This window comes from Dromiciops gliroides, chromosome 2, assembly GCF_019393635.1.
Source record: "Dromiciops gliroides isolate mDroGli1 chromosome 2, mDroGli1.pri, whole genome shotgun sequence".
Taxonomy (NCBI): domain Eukaryota; kingdom Metazoa; phylum Chordata; class Mammalia; order Microbiotheria; family Microbiotheriidae; genus Dromiciops; species Dromiciops gliroides.
Window position 1 is genome coordinate 646,087,200 of NC_057862.1, and position 20,393 is coordinate 646,107,592.

The 20,393-nt window shown below is 43.5% G+C and overlaps 1 protein-coding gene across 10 annotated transcripts in view; it reads left to right on the forward strand.

The window, feature by feature from the left end:
• LOC122738264 (BTG3 associated nuclear protein) overlaps positions 1-20,393 on the forward strand; it is a 257,684-nt gene that overhangs the window by 32,351 nt on the left and 204,940 nt on the right. For 6 of the 10 annotated variants that reach the window (XM_043980316.1, XM_043980317.1, XM_043980319.1 and 3 more), the window contains exons 2-4: positions 3,189-3,349; positions 9,893-9,987; positions 12,848-13,047. In XM_043980316.1, coding sequence (XP_043836251.1) covers positions 3,271-3,349; positions 9,893-9,987; positions 12,848-13,047 — 374 coding nt within the window. In that variant the 5' untranslated portion in view covers positions 3,189-3,270. The remainder of the gene's footprint in view (positions 1-3,188; positions 3,350-9,892; positions 9,988-12,847; positions 13,048-20,393) is intronic. The other 4 variants (XM_043980318.1, XM_043980321.1, XM_043980323.1 and 1 more) reach the window with 1 other exon arrangement.

Genomic DNA, 20,393 nt, shown 5'->3' on the forward strand with positions numbered 1-20,393 from the left:
ACTGGGATATCTCTCTCTCTCTCTCTCTCTCTCTCTCTGTCTGTCTGTCTCTCTGTCTGTCTCTCTGTCTGTCTATCTATCTATCTATCTATCTATCTATCTATCTATCTATCTATCTATCTATCTATCTATCTATCTATCTATATTTTGGGGGGGCAGGGCAATGAGGGTTAAGTGACTTGCCCAGGGTCACACAGCTAGTGTCAAGTGTCTGAGACTAGATTTGAACTCAGGTCCTTCTGAATCCAAGGCCAGTGCTTTATCCACTGCGCCACCTAGCTGCCCCGGGGTAAAATGTATGGTAGGCTTCTCATATTTAATACGATTTTGCCGTGCTTACCCCCTTTCCATGTGCAAATGAGAAGATGCCCCTCTTCAAGGGCAGGGCTGGGTTCTCCATAGTAATTGCAGATAGTGACATTATGAAACCTCCATCCTAGCACAGATGTTTTATTATGTTAAGACTGGAGAGTCCCCAGGACTTCTGAGAAATGGCAAATTCAATTTGCCAAAATGGCAACCACATGTGTAAATCCATTGCCAGTTTTCTTGGGCTGGTCGCCATCGTCTTTGCTCTCTGAAAAGTTTCACCATGAGCAGAATTTTAAATGACTCTTTATGTTGGCAAAAAAATCGTTTTGTGTAAACATCTTGGATATTGTGTGGTGTTCTGGTTTGGAGGAGATTCCACGATTCAGGCTTTTATGAAGTATAGAGCCTTCTTAGGCCAAGCTCGGAGCCATTAGTAACCGTACAAAACAGCGCACTGTGCATTTTCCATTGTTTTCCACCTGTCACTAATTTATTTCCTCCTTAGATAGTAAAATGAGGTAGGAAAAATGTTTTCACTTAACCATCTTGAGCTAGTTTTAATGTTTATGCTGAGGGATAATGCTCATGTTGGGAAACCTCGATGTAGACTTCCCCTAATCTTTGTTTCAGGTATCTGCTCTAGGAAAGCAAAGTCTAAGTTTATACATATGTGGTTTTTGTTTGAAAATGGAGTCTTTCAAATCTGAAACACAACCTTCAGAAGACAGTTTGGTTTGGTTTTTGTAAGTAGGCTTGATCAGTCAACCAGCAAGCATTTATTAAGCACCTACTGTTTGTTAGTCCGTGTGCTAAGCTCCAGGAAATACAAAGTATTCCTGACCTTCTCTGCTGAAACAACAGTCGTCTAGATAATCCTGCACACAATAAAGGCAAAGCTTTTTTTTTTTTTTTTTTTGGCGGGGCAATTGGGGTTAAGTGACTTGCCCAGGGTCACACAGCTAGTAAGTGTTAAGTGTCTGAGGCTGGATTTGAACTCAGGTCCTCCTGAATCCAGGGCTGGTGCTCTATCCACTGTGCCACCTAGCTGCCCTAATGCAAAGCTTTTTTAAAGGAAGATTATTACTACCTGGGGCCTTAGGAAAGACTTCAGGTAGAAGGGAGCTTTTGACCTGAGCTTTGAAGGACACAAAAGAATTTTAGGTGGCAGTGAGGAGTGCTAAGGGTCTCATAGGTTAAGTAGAGGAACCCCTCTTCTTTACTTAACCCTTAGGGTTATTCTAAAGTCTATCTCTTTAAGATCAACAGTCACAGGGCTAATGTAGAACTCCCCTCACAGTCAAGAGCAAAACTGCTCTCCAGAATCAGTCAGTAGAACAACCCTGGCTAAAGTCTTCATTCAGAATTTTGCAGAGTTCATTATAAATTCAGTTTGTAGGAGGTGCTGGGGAGGGAAGAACATTAGTTTAGAGTTAGGAAGAGCCTTAGCAGTCATCTGGTACAACCTGAGGCACTGAGGCCCTCACAGGTTACATGATTGCCCAAGGAGTACAGATCAATTTGTTTCTCATCTTTAATTTTTGAGAGACTTTTAAAATTAATTAAGTATATATACAAATTAGTGTGTTAGTTAAAGGGGCAGCTAGGTGGTGTCACAGTGCCCAGAGTCAGGATGATTCACTTCCATGAGTTCTCCAGCCTCAGATACCTACTAGCTGTGTGACCCTGGCCAAGTCACTTCACCCTGTTTGCCCCCTTCCTCATCTATCAAATGAGCCGGAGAAGAAAATGGCAAACTACTCTGGTCTCTTTGCCAAGAAAACCCCAAATGGGGCCACAAAAAGTTGGATATGATCGAAACTCCTCCTCTTCCTCCTCCTCCTCCTCCTCCTCCTCCTCCTCCTCTTCCTCCTCCTCCTCCTCTTCCTCCTCCTCCTCCTCTTCCTCCTCCTCCTCCTCTTCCTCCTCCTCTTCCTCCTCCTCCTCTTCCTCCTCCTCCTCCTCCTCCTCTTCCTCCTCCTCCTCCTCTTCCTCCTCCTCCTCCTCCTCCTCCTCCTCCTCCTCCTCTTCCTCCTCCTCCTCCTCCTCCTCTTTCTCCTCTTCCTCCTCCTCCTCCTCTTCCTCCTCCTCCTCCTCCTCCTCCTCCTCCTCCTCTTCCTCCTCCTCCTCCTCCTCCTCCTCTTCCTCCTCCTCCTCCTCTTCCTCCTCCTCTTCCTCCTCCTCCTCTTCCTCCTCCTCCTCCTCCTCCTCTTCCTCCTCCTCCTCCTCTTCCTCCTCCTCCTCCTCCTCCTCCTCCTCTTCCTCCTCCTCCTCCTCCTCCTCTTTCTCCTCTTTCTCCTCCTCCTCCTCTTCCTCCTCCTCCTCCTCCTCCTCCTCCTCCTCCTCCTCTTCCTCCTCCTCCTCCTCCTCCTCCTCTTCCTCCTCCTCCTCCTCTTCCTCCTCCTCTTCCTCCTCCTCCTCTTCCTCCTCCTCCTCCTCCTCCTCTTCCTCCTCCTCCTCCTCTTCCTCCTCCTCCTCCTCCTCCTCCTCCTCTTCCTCCTCCTCCTCCTCCTCCTCTTTCTCCTCTTTCTCCTCCTCCTCCTCCTCCTCCTCCTCCTCCTCCTCCTCTTCCTCCTCCTCCTCCTCCTCCTCCTCCTCTTCCTCCTCCTCCTCCTCTTCCTCCACAACAACAAAAACAACAACAAGAAGTCAGTGGATTTAAGCAAAGGTTTAGGGTTAGGGATTTTGTTCTCTAAACCTCCTAATTATTTGAATTACAAGACTGAACAAATAATGTACTTTCTACCATCTTAACATATTGGGTAATGCTAAAGGGCATAATTATTAATAATAACATTATAGAGTAGTGTTTTATATGGGCATTATTATTCTTTTGTATGACAAAATTTAAAAATCTCCCTTTGTATACATTTGAACAGATTATTAAAAGCTGACCAGCCCTTTCCAGTTGGAGTTTGTACTTGGCTGCTGAGATAGTTGAACCTTGCTGCATGATTCTGGATGATGTCAGAACAGGATTTGGCCGACGTGGTCCAGATTGCTGTGGAAGACTTGAACCCTGATGACCCAGGTACAGTAGGTATGGGAGCAGAAAGTAAGGCGTTAAAACATGCAATGTCAGTGAGACTTGTTATACTTGTGAAGTTAGGAGAAAAAAATCTATCCTCCCCTCTCCCACCACCTTCTCCCCTTTACCCAAGTGACCCCACATATGCTAATGGTTTTCTTAGGAACATGAAATCCACTACTTTCGGGATCTATGATTTCATGGGTGTGCGTAGGCCCTCTACTAACACAGATTGCTCCCATCTCTCCATGACTTAATGGACAGGCTTTAAATCACCCCAAATTCACCTTCTAGCCTCCTCATTGAGAACACAAGAAAAGCAAAACCCATTACAAACATAGATAATCAATCAAAACTAATTTCCACATTGACCATGTCCAAAAAGTGTTCGTTGTATTCTCCATTCATCTCAGTTATCAATGAGGAATGGGGAGCATGCTCACCATTAGGTGATTATGCTGATAAGAGGTGAGAACTATAGCATTTCAGTCCAGTGATGGCCATCACCAGGCCTCCCTTCCTGGATGCCTTTGCTTCCTCTAAGAGACCTCATGAGATGGTTTTCAGAAGATATGGCTGCACCTGTCAGCCCGAATGAGGTGGCGCACACCTGTCAGCTGTTGGGGAGCCCGAGGCTGCAAGATCTCTGGAGTTTGCCAGTTCTGAGTGGGCTCTGCCCAGTGGGTGTTTGCGTGAAGTTCGGCATTAACACCCTTCCTCTCCAGCTGGGGCTTCTGTCCCAGAGCTTGTCCTTTCCTGGCCTAGTCTTTGAGAACCCAGGCGAGGCATCAGAATAGCACTTTAGTAGTGGGAGTGGTATGCAGTAACGTGAATTTCCTTGGAATATTTGATCGAGCAGCTCTTTGGAGTATAACCTACAGAACAAAGTATCACATTCTTGTTGCTTTAAGTGTGTCTGTGTCATTTATCTCTCTGGTTTTAATGTTAGAAACAAGCCAACAAACCCTGATCACTTGAAGAAATTTGAATTTCTTCCCTCAGTTATTCTTTGTTAGTCCCTCCCCTTCCCCCCAATGCTCCTTCAGTGTGTTCATCTGAAATTGAATCAGTGGAGATTTGGGGAACTTGGAATTTTCAGTTCTTTTAAAAAAAGCAAATGTCCACATTTCTAAATATACAAGACAGAATATTCAAGAACCCCATTATAGTACAATATAAAGCCTTTTTTGAGTTGACTGTTTGTGATACTTGTAGAAAATTTCTATCAGGACACTAATATTTAAGTATAATAACAAATAGTTTTGGAATCAAATGAGAGAAGACATAAGCAATCAAAAAATGTATTGAGTTCTTAGCCTTTTAAGAATTATGTCCCTTAATGCATCTTTCTTTTGTTTCAGATGTCTTTTTATAGGAGACACTAAAAAAACAAACCCAAAATTCAAAGTAGCTTAAGTATTTGATATTTTAAGTTTTTGAAAGTTTATACTAACTTTTTCACAAAAGTATGCAATGTGAAACACTGCATGAAAAAAATTCTAATTTTAAGTCATAAACATTTGAATAATTATTTAAATTCTAACACTTTACTCATCAGAATGATTTTACTTGCAGGCCATAATACCAAGAGATGCTTTTCAGCATTAATTTGAAGCCTCAGTTTTTCCAAAGTTGTCATTTTCCTGATAGCCCTGTAAGGATGGACTACAATTATGGTTCAAGTAGAATACACACTGCAAATTTGGGGGTGTGTTGCTCTGGCCTCTAAGCAAGCTATTTAGCCGATTGCTTGTGTCACCAGTTTATTAACAAGCATTTATGGAACACTTGTGGTGTGAGGGGTGCTGGAGACTCAAGTTCAAAGAATGAAGCAGTTTTGGCTTGCAGTGAGCTCACATTCCAATGAGGGAAACAAGAAGTGCATAGAAAAGCACATACGGCATAAATGTAAAGTTAATAAATGCAAACATATACAAAGCAGGTAAATAGAATGGCATGCCAGGAAGAGTCTTTTTTAAGATGGTGACTGAACTGTGTCTTAAAGAAACAGGGAGAGACTCTACAGTGCATCCAGCAATGCACAGTCACGCCAATGGCAGATGCCATGTCCTCTGTGACAGAGAGAAGGTTGGATGACAGAGGGTGTGGGAAAGGCTACAATGCCCTGTGAGTCTGCAAGGCCAGGTTGGGTCAGGCCTTCAAAATGTCAGAGGAGTTTATAGTCTGCCCCAAAGAGAATAGGAAGCGCTGGAGCTGGCTGAGGAGGGGGTCACACACATTCACTAGGTCTTTCTTAACTCTTCCTTGGCTCGATGCCTGCTCGTGGTCTTTGAGAGATCCGTGTGCAAAAACTGTCTCATTCAGATGAACGTGGTTCCGGGCTTGATTTGACATTTGGAGCAATTGGATCGCCGGTTCTGAAAAACCACCTGGGTGGATATTGAGAATGATTCTGACCTTGTAACTGGTAACAGGTTCATTTCACCTTTAATAGCAACAATACCCAAAGTGGTAAGAGCTGGAAGGGACCCCAGGGGCCTCCTATATTTTACAGATGAGGAAACTGAGTCACAGGCCCAAGGTTGTACGAGGCAGATTTGAATCCTGGGCTTTTGGCTTCAGGGCCAGTCAGTGGGCATTCTGGTCAATCTCTTCCTCTTGTGACTTCCTAAAGAAATCATTTTCTGTACACTTCATTTGCCAGGTAACCATTTGACACTTTTTCCCCCCCGCTCATACTGTGGCTTTGTATAGACACAATCTCTTGTTGCCTGTGTGTGTTTTGTGCGTCTTGTCTCCCCAGACCTCCCACTTTGCTTTGTGCTGCCTCCCTCAGTGCCTTGCATATATTTGTTGATTGAATAACCACTCTTCCAACATATCTCAAAGACTAAATTCAGGAGAACCTATTTGACCGTTTATTATTCTGCGTCCGAGTTAGTGGTTGTTTTCCGTGGTGGTGCTGTCAACCACTGGGTAAAAGATGGCAGTGGCTTTGACTTGGCCCTGCTGTTGAGAGTGAAGGAGGTGGTGAGTCTGCTGTTCTCCCTTGGACCTTTCCTGGGGGTGCTGTGTACATTACTCTCCCTCCTGCACTCTGTAATCCAGCCAAACTGGCTTTCTCTCTTCCTCACACACATTATTCTACCTCCTCTTTTCATGCCTTTGCCCTGGCTCTGCCCCGTGGCTGGCATATACTTCCTCTTCATGTATGCCTCTTAGAATCCCTCTCTTCCTTCAACATGATATGATTGTGGCTCAAACACAACCTTGGGAAGCCCCTGGAGTTCATTGAAGTGACATGGTCAGACTTGGTCTTGATTGGTTTGATAGCTGATGGAAGATGGACAGGATTGGAGCGAGACTTGAGGTGGGGAGCCCAACCTTGACAACAGTCTAGGTGTGAGGGGACGAGGGTCTGCAGAAGGATGGCAGCAGTGTTGGGGAGAGCAGGGCACACATACAAGCGATATTATGAGAGTGGAAGTGACAGGACTTGGCAATAGATTGGAAATGGGGTGAGAGAGCTTGAGGAGGTGAGGCTGTGAGCCAGGGTACCTGGGAGGATGGTGGTACTCTCCATGGTAATAGGGAAGCTAGGAAGAGGGGAGGATTTGGGGGGAAGGGGTTTAGACATGTTGAACTTAAGATGTCTATGGGACATCCAATTCGAATTGTCCAATAGCTGTTGGAGATGCAAGATTGGAGGTCAGGAGAGAGGTTAGGGCTGGATAAATCTTAATAGTCATCTGCATAGAGATGATAATTGAATCCATGAAAGCTGATGAGATCACCAGTTGAAATGGTATAGAGGGGGGGCAGCTATGTGGCACAGTGGATAGAGCACCGGCCCTGGATTCAGGAGTACCTGAGTTCAAATCCGGCCTCAGACACTTAACACTTACTAGCTGTGTGACCCTGGGAAAGTCACTTAACCGTAATTGCCTCACCAAAAAAAAAAAAAAGAAATGGTATAGAGGGAGCAGAGAAGAGGGCCCAGGACAGAGAGCCCTGGGGACACCCACACTTAATGGATATCACCAGGATGAAGATCCAGCAAAAGACACCAAGAGGGAGTGGTCAGGTGGGAGGAGAACCAGGAGAGAGCAGCACCACAAAAACCTCAAGCAAAGAGAATAGGGGACTTCGACAACTTTCTTTCTTTCTTTCTTTCTTTCTTTCTTTCTTTCTTTCTTTCTTTCTTTCTTTCTTTCTTTCTTTCTTTCTTTCTTTCTTTCTGGGGCAATGGGGGTTAAATGACTCGCCCAGGGTCACGCAGCTAGTTAAGTGTCACATGTCTGAGGTCGGATTTGAACTCAGGTCCTCCTGAATCCAGGCCTGGTGCTTTATCTACTGTGCCACCTAGCTGCCCCAACACTTTTTTTTTTTGGTGAGGCAATTGGGGTTAAGTGACTTGCCCAGGGTCACACAGCTAGTAAGTGTTAAGAGTCTGAGGCCAGATTTGAACTCAGGTCCTCCTGACTCCAGTGCCAGTGCTCTATCTATTGCACCACCTAGCTGCCCCCCCAACACATTTCTTTTTTTTTAACTTTTATTTATTTTTTTTTTGGTGAGGCAATTGGGGTTAAGTGACTTGCCCAGGGTCACACAGCTAGTAAGTGTTAAGTGTCTGAGGCCGGATTTGAACTCAGGTACTCCTGACTCCAGGACTCTATCCACTGCGCCACCTAGCTGCCCCGCCCCAACACATTTCTGATGAAAAGACTGGAGATGAGAAGGAGCTTTGAAATGCCAGCCTGAAAGGCTACTGCTACATATGACCAGTAAGAGACTCCAGAACAGTGAAGGAACTGTGGGGCAGCACTTGGAGTTGGGCTGGGCGCATGGCTGGAGGAAGAGGGGACAAGGGAACAGCAGGTGAGCCCAGATGTCCGGTGGGCCCCTGCCCTTGTGCACTGTGGGGAGAACACAGACAAGAGTCACCACCCAGCATGGGCAGGTTTGGCTAGGGGGTGATCTGCACTGTTGGAGGGAACTCTTGAGTTGATGAGATGATGGATCCTTTGGAGTATTTGGGATTGAGAGTATATCGATTGATGCTCTTTTCTTTTTAACCATTTCTGGCCCTTCCCTCTGAGTCCTTTGCATCTCCTCCTATGACAACGGAGGAGTGCAGAGCAGCATTGGCCAGACCTGACTGTAGAGGGCTCATTGCGTAGCTCTTCAGCTCTTACTGTAGTTAGTGTGCCCTAGGAGACATGTGCTAGCCCCAGTGGTACTGTTTAATTCAATGCCATGACCAGTTAAAAAAAGTAGATGAGATGATGGCCCGCAGGTTTCATCCTCATTGAGTTGGTGGACACAGGGCACCATGAAATGCCACACAGGTCCTTTGGTTTGCAACAGCCATAAACCTAGCTCTGATTGGAACCAAGCCTACTGAAAATCTTGGGGACCAGTGGGTTTTGTTTTTTTAAAATTTGAAACCTCGTATGAAAATGATGTAGTTACTAATGACTTGCAATAATGTTGTGCTTTGAGGCTTGCTAAGGTTTTATCATTTGTTCTGAAAAAGTGTGAAGTCTGTGGTATGTAGGTAGTGACACCCTGTTTTACAGGGGAGGAAACTAGATCTCACAGCACTTGAGTGACTTTCCCATAGTCACACAACTAGTGAGTGTGAGCAGTAGAATCTGAACCCTTCTCACTTTAACTTTCAAGTAGCATTGCTTTTGTTTACATGGTGCCTTACTGTCTATTGAAACAGGATTTCTCTAAACTCAGAGTGAGATATCAATTTAATTTGAAAGTAAAAACATGGCAGTCCCCACTTCAGACATCTTGGTAATAGAGCATACAACAGTAATTACTAAGAAAATGTAATATTGGAAAAAAATTTCATCAGGAGCTCTCCCAGTGAGGAAACACCCTCAATTCATGCAGATCTCCACCTTCTCTGTGTCGTCTGTAACTTCTTGGGTCACATAGTCCTGGGTCCCTTGCTCAGGGTCAAAGTCAGCCAATGTGTGTCTGAGGTGGGGCTCGTGCACCAGGATGGCTTTCTAACCATCAGGCCATATTGCCTCTGTATTTCTTTTCTAATGGCAGAAAGAGGTGAGAGATGGAATTAAAAACTTTTTTTTCCCCCTACAGTAGAAGGCAATAACATTGTTAGGCTGCTTAAAGTTTTGCAATTTGATCAGTAGAGTAATTTAATAGCTAGAATGATGAACTGGGAGTCAGGATGATAGGAATTTAGTTCTGTCTTATATGATTTAGTCATTGCCACCTTTGGCGAATCATTTATCCAGGATGTAAGTTTTTTTTTTTCTTTAAAATTTCCTTCGAACTTTAAAAAAATAAATATAGGGCCTCAAATTTCTTCCTCCCTTCTCCCTCCCTTTCTCTTTGACTCTCTCTCTCTCTCTCTCTCTCTCTCTCTCTCTCTCTCCTCCTCCCCCCTCCCTCCCTCCCCAAACAAGACTTTGTTTCCTACCATATCCATCCACCTCTCTTGTCTCCTCGTGCATATGTATTTCTATATAAAATACAAATTCCTCATACATACATAGGCACACACATGCTCCAGGATGAAACAATTAATTTGTTCCTCTTGCCTTTTTTGATTTGCAGTTGTATTAGAGAATCATGAAGTTACAGATGAGGAAGTAGAGCCTCCTTTGAAACGCCAGCGAATAGAAATCAACTGCCAGGATCCCTCAATAAAGGTAAACGTATAGAAATGGGCTTATTCCCAATTCAATTATACAGAAAAAATTTCTTTTGATAAATGAATGGAAATAAGCCTAAATGGATATTTTTTAGACTTTCAGGATTGCTAATTTAACTTACCCCTCGTGCTTCCCCTCTAGTTGACCGGTGATCATGTGCAGAGTTGGTTATTTAGACTGAAGACAAAGTAAAGCAACTATCCCCTTGCTGACAGGTTCACTCACCCTCTCAGCCAGGCCTACTGACGTTCCATGTCATTGCTACAGTGATTCATTTCTGGATCCTTGAAGCTACTCTCTTGGCTCTGTGGCTTGTGGTGTCAGATGCATCCTCTCTGTGTGCAAAGCAGGGCTTTGTCCTGCGTCGTGTTTTATGTGTGTGTGCTCTGTATGCAAAGCTTAGCTCCAAGCCTGCGCACATGTGTGTGCTTGTGTGCATGTGTGCATGTGTCCGTGTGTGTGTGTGTGTGTGTGTGTGTGTGTGTATGTGTGTGAGAGAGAGAGAGAGAGAGGAGCAGAAATGGCATGAAAGTTAAATAAGATAAGGACTCTGATGACTGCAGTGATGTAGGCTGCCTCCCGAATGCTAGTGGTTAGTTGAACAAGGGTCACTTTAATTTCTGTTACTTAAAGTAATCATGTATGCATTTATATTTCTGTTCTTCTGATGGCTTAAAAAAAAGCATGTTGTGCAGCATTTGAAGCAATTGTCATTTGTTGTTTTCACATTATTAAACATATGAAGGAAGAAATGTGAAAATAGCAATGACTCTTTAGGCTCCAAACCTGGGTTCAAATCCTGTCTCTGCTGCTTGCTGCAGCCTTTGGGGTTATGAACCAACCAGTTCTCCTTCCTGGACCTCACATTTCCTATCTTGAAAAAACGTTGGTCCCTATGGGATTTCCCAGGCTGCTTAAGAGGAAGGACACGTTAAGTAAATGGGCACTTTCTGAACTAGTGTAGGTCTGAAGCATGTGACTCTTCAGAGTCAGTTTTATACATGGGGTCAAATGTCCATTTTCTGTCTGTCTGTGACTTTGGTTTGGATCAGGTGAGAGTTGTCCCCTCATGTAACACAAAGCATCTCTTGGAGAGGGGCAATGGCCAGATTTGGCCTCCACATCATTTGTGAGTCCAAGGGTAAGATATACATCTTTTAGGTGGCAAGGGCCCCAGATGCTCCTGGTTTCCGGTGACAGTGCGCCTCGGACCTTACAGAGCTTCCTAAATGAGAGCTGTGGGTCCAGCTGCCCACCCAGGAAAAGCACCAGGGGCATGGATACTGCATCTTGTTCACCCTGGTGCGCGGCTGGCCGCAGTCCCCTGGGCTGGTGCAGCAGCGTATGCACTCTGGACAAATACAGCAAGTGGGCACCGAGCTGGGCGCAGAATTGAACAGGAGGAAGCTGGCAGAATGCATCACACAGCTGTCTCGAGATTTGTCCTGGTGGTGCTGTATGATTATGAATCATGGAACTTCTGAGAAAAAAAAATCAACGTTTCAAGTCATCATAGTTATCTAGCATCATTATAAGGCTTTAAGGTTTGCAAAGTGCTTGACAAATATCACCTCATTTTATCTTCCCAACAACCCAGCCATGTAGGTGCTATAATATCTATTTTACAGATGAGGACATTGAGGCAGACAGAGGTGAAGTGACTTGCTCAGGGTCACACAGCTAGTAAATGTCTGAGGCCAGATTCGAACTCATGAAGATGAATCTTTCTGACTCCAGGCTCTGGTGCTCTACCCACTGCAGTGCCACCTAGCTGCCCTGATAAACTATGCTACCGCCTCCTAATAACTGAGAACTTCATGAATATTTATTTCATATGGCCTATTTTGAAATAATAGATGGGGAAAGGATCATTCTCGCTGGGACTTTCTGGGACTAGCTTGTAGCATTCAAAGAGGACCTTGGTTTGTGTATTTTTTATTCCGTCTGAAGACAGTTGTCCAGTTATCAGTCTGAGTTCCCAAAATGGTTACCACCCTAATATCTTAGTGACTGGCTAATAGAAATTAGGTATTATTTTGCAAAGTTTTAAGTACTGTTTGTCCTCATTAGTATACCTGCTAATTCAGGAAAAGTAAGTAGTACTTTAAATGGTTATTTGGCTAAATACTACAGTTTACCTTATACTTACTTGTCCCATTAGTTCTGGTTTCTGATAGTAGAGTAATTGATGATACTCAAGGCAAGAGCCAGACTTGTAATTTTTTTTTTAGAAGTAATTTTTCTATAGCCCACTAGATGGCAGACTTGCCATTAAAAACAGCAGGGTGCCCATCCCCAGCAAACCAGGGCAGGTGCAGCTTCTAGTAAACAGACGTGTAGTTGCATGTCCATTTCCTGAAATGTCCTTGTTCATTTTTAGTCACCTTTGAAGTTAGCTGTCTACAGCACAGGCAGAAAGCGACTGCCAGTGGGCCTTGTCTCTTGTGTCATAATTCCCTGTGCATTAGATTATACTAATTCATGTATTAGTACATTAGAGTTCTCAGGTATTTTGTTTGTTCTCGGCCTGTAAGGATATGCTCAGGTCATCATTTAAAACATCCTCATTTCACGGACAGTCAAAATCAACATCGACAAATGATGCCGAACCTTATAAAGAGAAGGGCTTGGATAGGCTTGCTTAGCTGCTTGTGGCTTCTGTAAGTCAAGAGCAAGCCTAGGACTGTGAGTGAATTGTACTTGTGGACTATCTGAGAGTGGCGGAGTGCCGTTCGTCATTGTTCGCCTGGCACAAATAGGCATTCAATACACATTGGTTTCATGGGTTTGTATGTTTTTCTTTTAATATCAATTCACCATTTAAAAAACCTTTTCTGTTTTTTCCCCTCACTTTCAGTCATTCCTGTACTCCATTAATCAGACAATATGCTTGCGGTTGGATAGCATCGAAGCCAAATTGCAAGCCCTGGAAGCCACGTGCAAATCATTAGAAGAGAAGCTGGACCTGGTGACGAACAAGCAGCACAGCCCCATCCAGGTGCCGATGGTGGCCGGCTCTCCCCTTGGCGCCACCCAGACATGCAATAAAGTGCGATGGTAAGGAGCCGCCAGAGACGCCGTGGGTGCTGAATGGATTCTCCGTCTCCTTCTTTATTCTCTGGCTCTCTCTTTGGGGAGTTTCTAATATCTTCCATAACATCATCCCTTTGGTCCCCTGTAGATTGGTCTAGAAGGTCCTCACCTTGGCGGTTTTGTGGCTCTGATCTGAGTTAGGCGGGGCCTTAGCCTTACGATACAGGTGTATGCGCAGCCTGAGATCATTCTCACCCATATTTCTTTTTGGCCTAAACCAGCCTGATCAGTCTTGGCTCGGGGAAAGATGTGCTGAACCCAGCAGATGGGTATTTATTCTTTTCCTTATTTTTTCAACTAGAGTACAGCTAGCTTTGTCCTTATTTTTTTCCCTTGCATAGATTGTATCTTTTTCATCTCATTTTATCAAAATTGCAATGAAGTTTCCAATTTTTCAGAGCCTCTTATTTTCATATCTTTTAAAAAAAAGGAAATATGGAACTGATTTAATCAGGACATGAGGAATGATGACAGGTGCAAGGGATGGTTTGTGTAGAAATTAAACCCTTAACTTTGCAAACAGCTTTATAAACCGTGCAAATTGAAAAGATTTCATGTAAAGTCTTTGACCTACTAAGACCCCTCAGAATACGTGACATTGTCGATTGACTTTTGTCAGGGAAACGAAGAGACTTGGGTTTTCATCTCTAGGCTGTAGGTAGCCCCTTCCCATTCACCTATTTTGTCCCTCCTCTACCCTCTCCTCAGCTGTCCGTAAAGAAGCGATGGGGTCATTGCTCCTCTTCTCTTGACTTAGTTTCAGCATGATTTTACTAGGAGAACTGCTTTACAGTGTCTGGCAGGGGCTGCTCCTATGCCCAGGAATCCTGTCCTCCTTGTTCCTGGGGCTTTGTTGGGCATCAGTGCTGTGGCGTGGACCCTTTCCTTAGCCTCTGGTGCAGTGGGTCAGGCCCAGAGGGAACAGGGAAACATCAGCCTTCAACATATCATAGTCCTTCTCATGCTTTGGGAGGGCAGCAGCTGTGTAAGGAAAGGCCAGGTAGCATTAGTGCCTGCCTGGGAGAAGTGCTTCAGGCTGTGAGGGAGAGCCCTGTGCAGCAGGTGCCCGGCAGCAGTTGTCTCAGAGGCTGTCATCATGTAGTGCAGTGGTCCGGAGCTCCCATTGCTCGTGTATCTGTGTGCATGTGGGTGTTCTGGAAGCCTTGGGGATGCTGTGATGGGGGTCTCTAGAATGTAAGTTTGGGTTGTTATGATGTATTTGAAATCAAAGGTCTCCACCACAAAACATTGTTTGGAATAGGATGATGCTTGGCTTCCTGGGTGAGGTGTTAATATAATGAATATCAGTTCAGACTCCAATAAATCTTATTTGTGATCAGATAAGCTGTGTCTGATGAAAGTATATTTGTGTATGTATTATCTGTGGTTAAAAAAAGCCACGTGTGAAGCAAACTGATGATGTAAAGCAGACTTCAGGATTGACTTTTAACTCCTGAAAATGGTGTAGTTATACTGCTGCAGAGCAAACCTCCTAGTTCAAAGTTTCTCCGTCATTTATTGAGGCAGGTACAGTGACACCATGCAAGGGGCCTCTGGCTAGTTTGGATCGATTGATTAATTCAGCTGTCCAATATTTATCGAGCACCTACTATGTGCTTAGTCTCGGGTGAGCGCCTGGTAATTAATTGTATGAGGTGTGGGATTGGGTATTAGCAGGCAAAGAACGAGACCTCATTCTTGCTATTGTGTACATAAAAATCGAGTAGGAGAGGTAAGAGATCTACATCTCCCAGGACTTAAGTCTTATATAAATGGCTTTATAGTCTTCATCAAGGAAATGATTTTATATATATATATATATATATATATAAGTCTTATATAAATGGTTTTATAGTCTTCATCAAGGAAATGATTATATATATAAAGATTTTAACTTATAACTTTGCTCTGATTTAGTGAAGACAGCTTGGATTTTGCAAGGTACAAAAGGGTTGTGTACTGAGCTACATTGTGCAGGGACTCCCATCTATCCCGAGTCCCTTTTGCTCGGCTGACATGTCTCTTATGAATGTTTTGTGTTGTGTTTAGGAAATGGTCTGAACCTGGGATTTCATTGATTCAGGAACTTCCTCCACCAGCACATGTGAGCACCTTCTCTGTAGTGGATAGGTTAGAGAGACTTGCCCAGAGTCACACAGCCTCCACGTGTCAGAGATGGGACCTGAACTTGGTACGAGGTCCTTATGCCGAGGCTTCTCTAGGGACTTCACGTACTTAAAAAAACCTCATAACTTTTTTTTTTTTTAAGTAAGGCAATTGGGGTTAAGTGACTTGCCCAGGGTCACACAGCTAGTAAGTGTTAAGTGTCTGAGGCCGGATTTGAACTCAGGTACTCCTGAATACAGGGCTGGTGCTCTAATAACTTTTTTTTTTTAACCACCTTCATTTCTAAATATAGCCTTACCCTCTCCCCTACCCATCTAGCTATCCCTAATAATAATGAATTTTAAAAAGTGAACATAATCTGTATACATGTATAAAGCAGGTGTGTATGTATCCATATTTGTATAATGTATGCATGTGTAACACAATGACTAATGATAAGAACTAACATTTATATGGCACCTGCTGTGTGCCAGGTACTGAACTAAGTGATTTACAATTATTATCTCATTTGATCTTCACAGCATGCGAGGGAGGTAAGTGCTATTATTATAATAGGCTGTTATTAGCTCCACTTTTCAGATAAGGAAATGGAGGCGGACAGGTTAAGTGACTTGCCCAGGGTCACATAGCTAGTAAGTGGTTGAGGCTGGATTTGAACTCAGGTAGGTGTGTGTGTAGATATACATATCTATACATACACTTTACATGTCTGTATATACACACATACACACATATGCACATGCTTATACAGACACAGACACATAAGTACACAGAGTATAGGAAGAAAGGCACAAGAGTTAGTGCTGTTGACTTCAAGAGGACTTCAAGGAGAGTCTTCTGCAGTTTTCGAATGCCTGCTTTCATCTGCCTGTAACTGACCAATTGGTATTTCTAGCTTGTTAGCTGCCTCTGCCCAGTGACAAGTGGTGTTAGTATAGACACAGCCTCTATACCTCCCAGGCTTTAACGCTTAGTAGCTTTTATAGCCTGGGCTTGATCCTAAGCTTGGTAGAAAATCAAGATTATTCTCTGGGAAATAGTTGGAAGGAACCCTGGCTGTTAGTTTACATAAAGGAGTAGGTGAGATTTCTTTGAAAATGTTCTGTAGTTCAAATTTTTACCAGTTCTCATTTCTTGTGCAGTTTAGTCTAAACTTGTAGTATTTATACCAGAAAGATAAAATGACCATAAAATTGATTTTTTAAGAGTTTCTTTCGTAATATTTTTTCATAACATTTGTTAAGGGTTTATTTCATAACATTTCAGTGATCCATATTGTTATATCTTGGGGCAGGTAGGTGATGCAGTGGCTAGAGGACTGGGCTTGGAGTCAGGAAAACCTGAGTTCAAATTAGGCCTCAGACACGTAATACCTGTGTGTCCCAGAGAAAGTCACTTAACCCTGTTTGCCTCAGTTTCCTTATCTGCAAAAATGAGCTGGAGAAGGAAATGACAAACCACTCCATTATCTTTGCAAAGAAAACCCCAGATAGGGTCCCAGAGAGTCAGACACGACTGAAACAACAGAACAACATCAACAAATTGTTATATTGCAACCCTGCATTTAAAAAAAAAAATCAGGGTCAGGTTAATAGATATAAAAATGATTCTTTCCTTTTATCCAAGTCAGGAATGAAAAAATAATAATCTGTACTTGGGTGGTTTAAACAAAATTAAAAAAAAAAAAACCCAACAAAGCCCTCGCCAAGCGCCAGATCTGACATTCCCATCTGCTTAAGTTCTGTAAGTGAGAAAACAAAATACTGTCAACAATTAATCAAATGCCATAAAGAAAGAAATTTGGAAGAGAACTACATTAGAAAGATTCAATCCCTATGAAGAAAACATTTGGATTGAATAGAAAGACGAACAGTAAAAAAGCCTAGATGTTAAAGGTCACGTGGGATGCTGGACTGTTCTGTGGTGAAGATGAGCCAAGTATTGGTCGGTATTCACCATGCAGCCTTGTTATGACAGTGACTGTATGCCGACCTCTGGGTCTCCACCAGCTCCCAGAACAGTGTTCTTTGCACATCGGCAGGCATGGAACAGGTCAAATACCTAACCACTTTACTGCCTGGGAGCTCTGTACTGAGGGAAATGAGATTTAAAATTTTCTGTGTTGAATGAACTGGAAACTACTGACAACTTACAAAGTAGCCAAAATAACTGGGTACTTCTACGAATGTTTTCTTTTCAGTTCTAAAATTCACAGGTCTTTTTGGAACAACTGAAAACCTATAAAAATAGTAACTTCTTGAGTATCCACGTAATACATTGTAATGAGTAAATTTTAAATTCCCCCAAACTTAACATGCGAGCTAATCGACGTCATTTCACTTCAGCAAACATTTCGCAGCTACTCTGCAGGACAGTGAAGAGAACATGACAGGACAGTCCTTCCTCTTCCTTGCTTCCATTCTCCTGGAGGATACAGCAAGACCACAAATATGTCTCCCTGGAGGGTAGTTGAGGGAGGGAGTACCAGCCCTCCCTTGGGGAGGGAAGGAGGAAGGGTCAGGGGAGGCTTTCTAGGGGTGTTAACACCTTCGTGGAAACTTGAAGGAAAACCAGGTTTCTGAGAAGGAATGTGCTTAATCTTAGAGGACAAAGTCACCCTAAAGGCCTTTCACTTTTAATAAAGCTTTCAGAGAATTGGATGAAGAGTTGTCTGTGTAAATACCAAGGACTTTTTCATTTGGAAAACATGCCTGCGCCAATTCAGTCACAGCCCAGCTTGGAACATGGCTGGCACTGTTTCACCACGATAGGACGTGTTCCGAAATTCCCTGTCTTTCAGCTGATAGAAACCCACTCCACTTGTTAATGATTTCTCATTAAAAGACCTGCATTGACCATTCTTTTGTCTCTGCTTCCTGTCATTGCTTTTTATTTATTTATTTTTTTGGGAACACAGACAGCAGTGGCCAGTCTGGGTTGGTATTTTGGACCCAGATTTTCAGATTCTGTACCTGAAAGAGAGCCTTCCAAAAGACATTGCTTAATTTGATGATCATGCCACGGCTTTCTTACTGCGGCAATGTTTGTGCCTCCTCTTTACAGTCTCTGTGTCTTAATGGACCTAGTTGTTAGCTTGTGGTTTCTCTGATTAGAACGTGAGCTACTTGCAGGCAGGAATCGTGTCTTTGCTCTTCTTGGTGCAGTGCCTGGCACATTTACATTTAGAACATTCTGACTGACTCACCATGTAAATCAGATTCACTCCTCATCAGTGTCTTACTTCAGACAAGATTGGTTACTCTTGGTTGCCTCTTCCTGTTATGGCAGATAAGTTTTCTCCCAGAAAGTGAATGACAGATTATGAATTGTGGTTAGTTAATTATTATTATTATTAGTTTTTTTTTAAATTCAGTATGATATAGACTTTGATTTCTTAAAGATATATTTCATGAGATGTTACAAATAATAGACTTTTGATACCATACTATAGTAAATTATGGAAGGTCACAATGTATTATGTTTTAGAATAATTTGCCATAAACTTGTTCTTTGGGTATGATGGTGTCTCACAAGGGTGGAATAAAAGGGTTTATATCGTATGTGGCTCGATGGAGAATTGTGGATAAGCTGTTTGTTATCTCTTGGTCCACACGATATCTGGTCAGACCAGAATATATCCTGCATCTCCCTCTCCCTCTTCCAAATCACATGGAATTCTTTTTCTCCCTTTTTTCCCCCAAAGAACTTAGACTAACCCAGAAACCATGTTTTCTGATTTTATAATTGGGATACCAGATTACAAAAAATACACAGGCAAACACTGGGCCAATGTTTCCAAGTTTTCAGACTTCTCAGTGGGTAGGTGAGACAGTGTTTGTATCAAAATTTTGCAAAATATAGGAGCTTATTAGCTCTCAACAAAAATGGCTCAGTTTCATTGGGAAAATATCAATTTGATTGGTTCTTTATATTTTCCTAAAAATGGTTATTTCCATGTTGCAAATCATAGGACATTTTATTTGGAACTATTTTCATTCTATTTATTGTAATGTTACTTTATTTTAGAAATTCTTTTGCATATAATTTCCAAGTTATGTTCTATTCATAAACAATGCACACAGCCTTCTTACTTAAATCCAGTTCACTGCAAGTCGTGACATCACTGATGCTTAGAGCATTTGAGGCGCTCATTAAATGTTTCCTGTATCCTGTCAGAAAATGGAGTCTGTATTCAAGGTCAGCAAGTCATGTGTTACAAAGTTGCAGACAGGTAAGTTGAGAACTGATGTGAGGGAACATTTCTTATTGATTAGAGCTTTGTAAAAGTGGCATTGGGTGGTGAGGAGGGGAGGCGAGGAACGGATTCTTCCCTTCCCTTCCCTTCCCTTCCCTTCCCTTCCCTTCCCTTCCCTTCCCTTCCCTTCCCTTCCCTTCCCTTCCCTTCCCTTCCCTTCCCTTCCCTTCCCTTCCCTTCCCTTCCCTTCCCTTCCCTTCCCTTCCCTTCCCTTCCCTTCCCTTCCCTTCCCTTCCCTTCCCTTCCCTTCCCTTCCCTTCCCTTCCCTCCCTCCCCTTCCCTTCCCTTCCCTCCTCCTTCCCTCCCCTCCCTCCCCTCCCCTCCCCTCCCCTCCCCTCCCCTCCCCTCCCCTCCCCTCCCCTCCCCTCCCCTCCCCTCCCCTCCCCTCCCCTCCCCTCCCCTCCCCTCCCCTCCCCTCCCCTCCCCTCCCCTCCCCTCCCCTCCCCTCCCTTTCCCTTTGGTCTTCAAGATGAGGCTCTTGGGTCGCTCAGTGCTCTTGTTGTGGGCTTTCTCTTTCACTTGTGGGAGTATGTTATTTCTGCTTCCATGGTTGCGTGCAGTCAAGTTCCTTGACCAAGGAAGTCTGGGTCTTCTGGTCGACCTAGGATAAGAGCATATTAAGTCCATAGTGCCTGTGTCCTAACCTAGTGCTCTCTCCACTGCCCCATGATATGTAATTCTTTGCCACTTTTCTAAGATAAGTAGAAAGTAGAAGGAACCTCCGTCTTCACAACCAGCAGGAAAATGACTTCTAATTTGTGTTGATGCTCTTTACCAGCATTCATGGTTAACCATGATATTGTGGCTAGAGAACTAGCCTCAAGACTGAGAAGGACCTGGGTTCAAGTGCCCAGCTGTGTGACCCTGGACATTAATCTCTCAGTGCTCTGGACAAGTGTCTGAAATTACAAATTATTGAGAAGGTGCT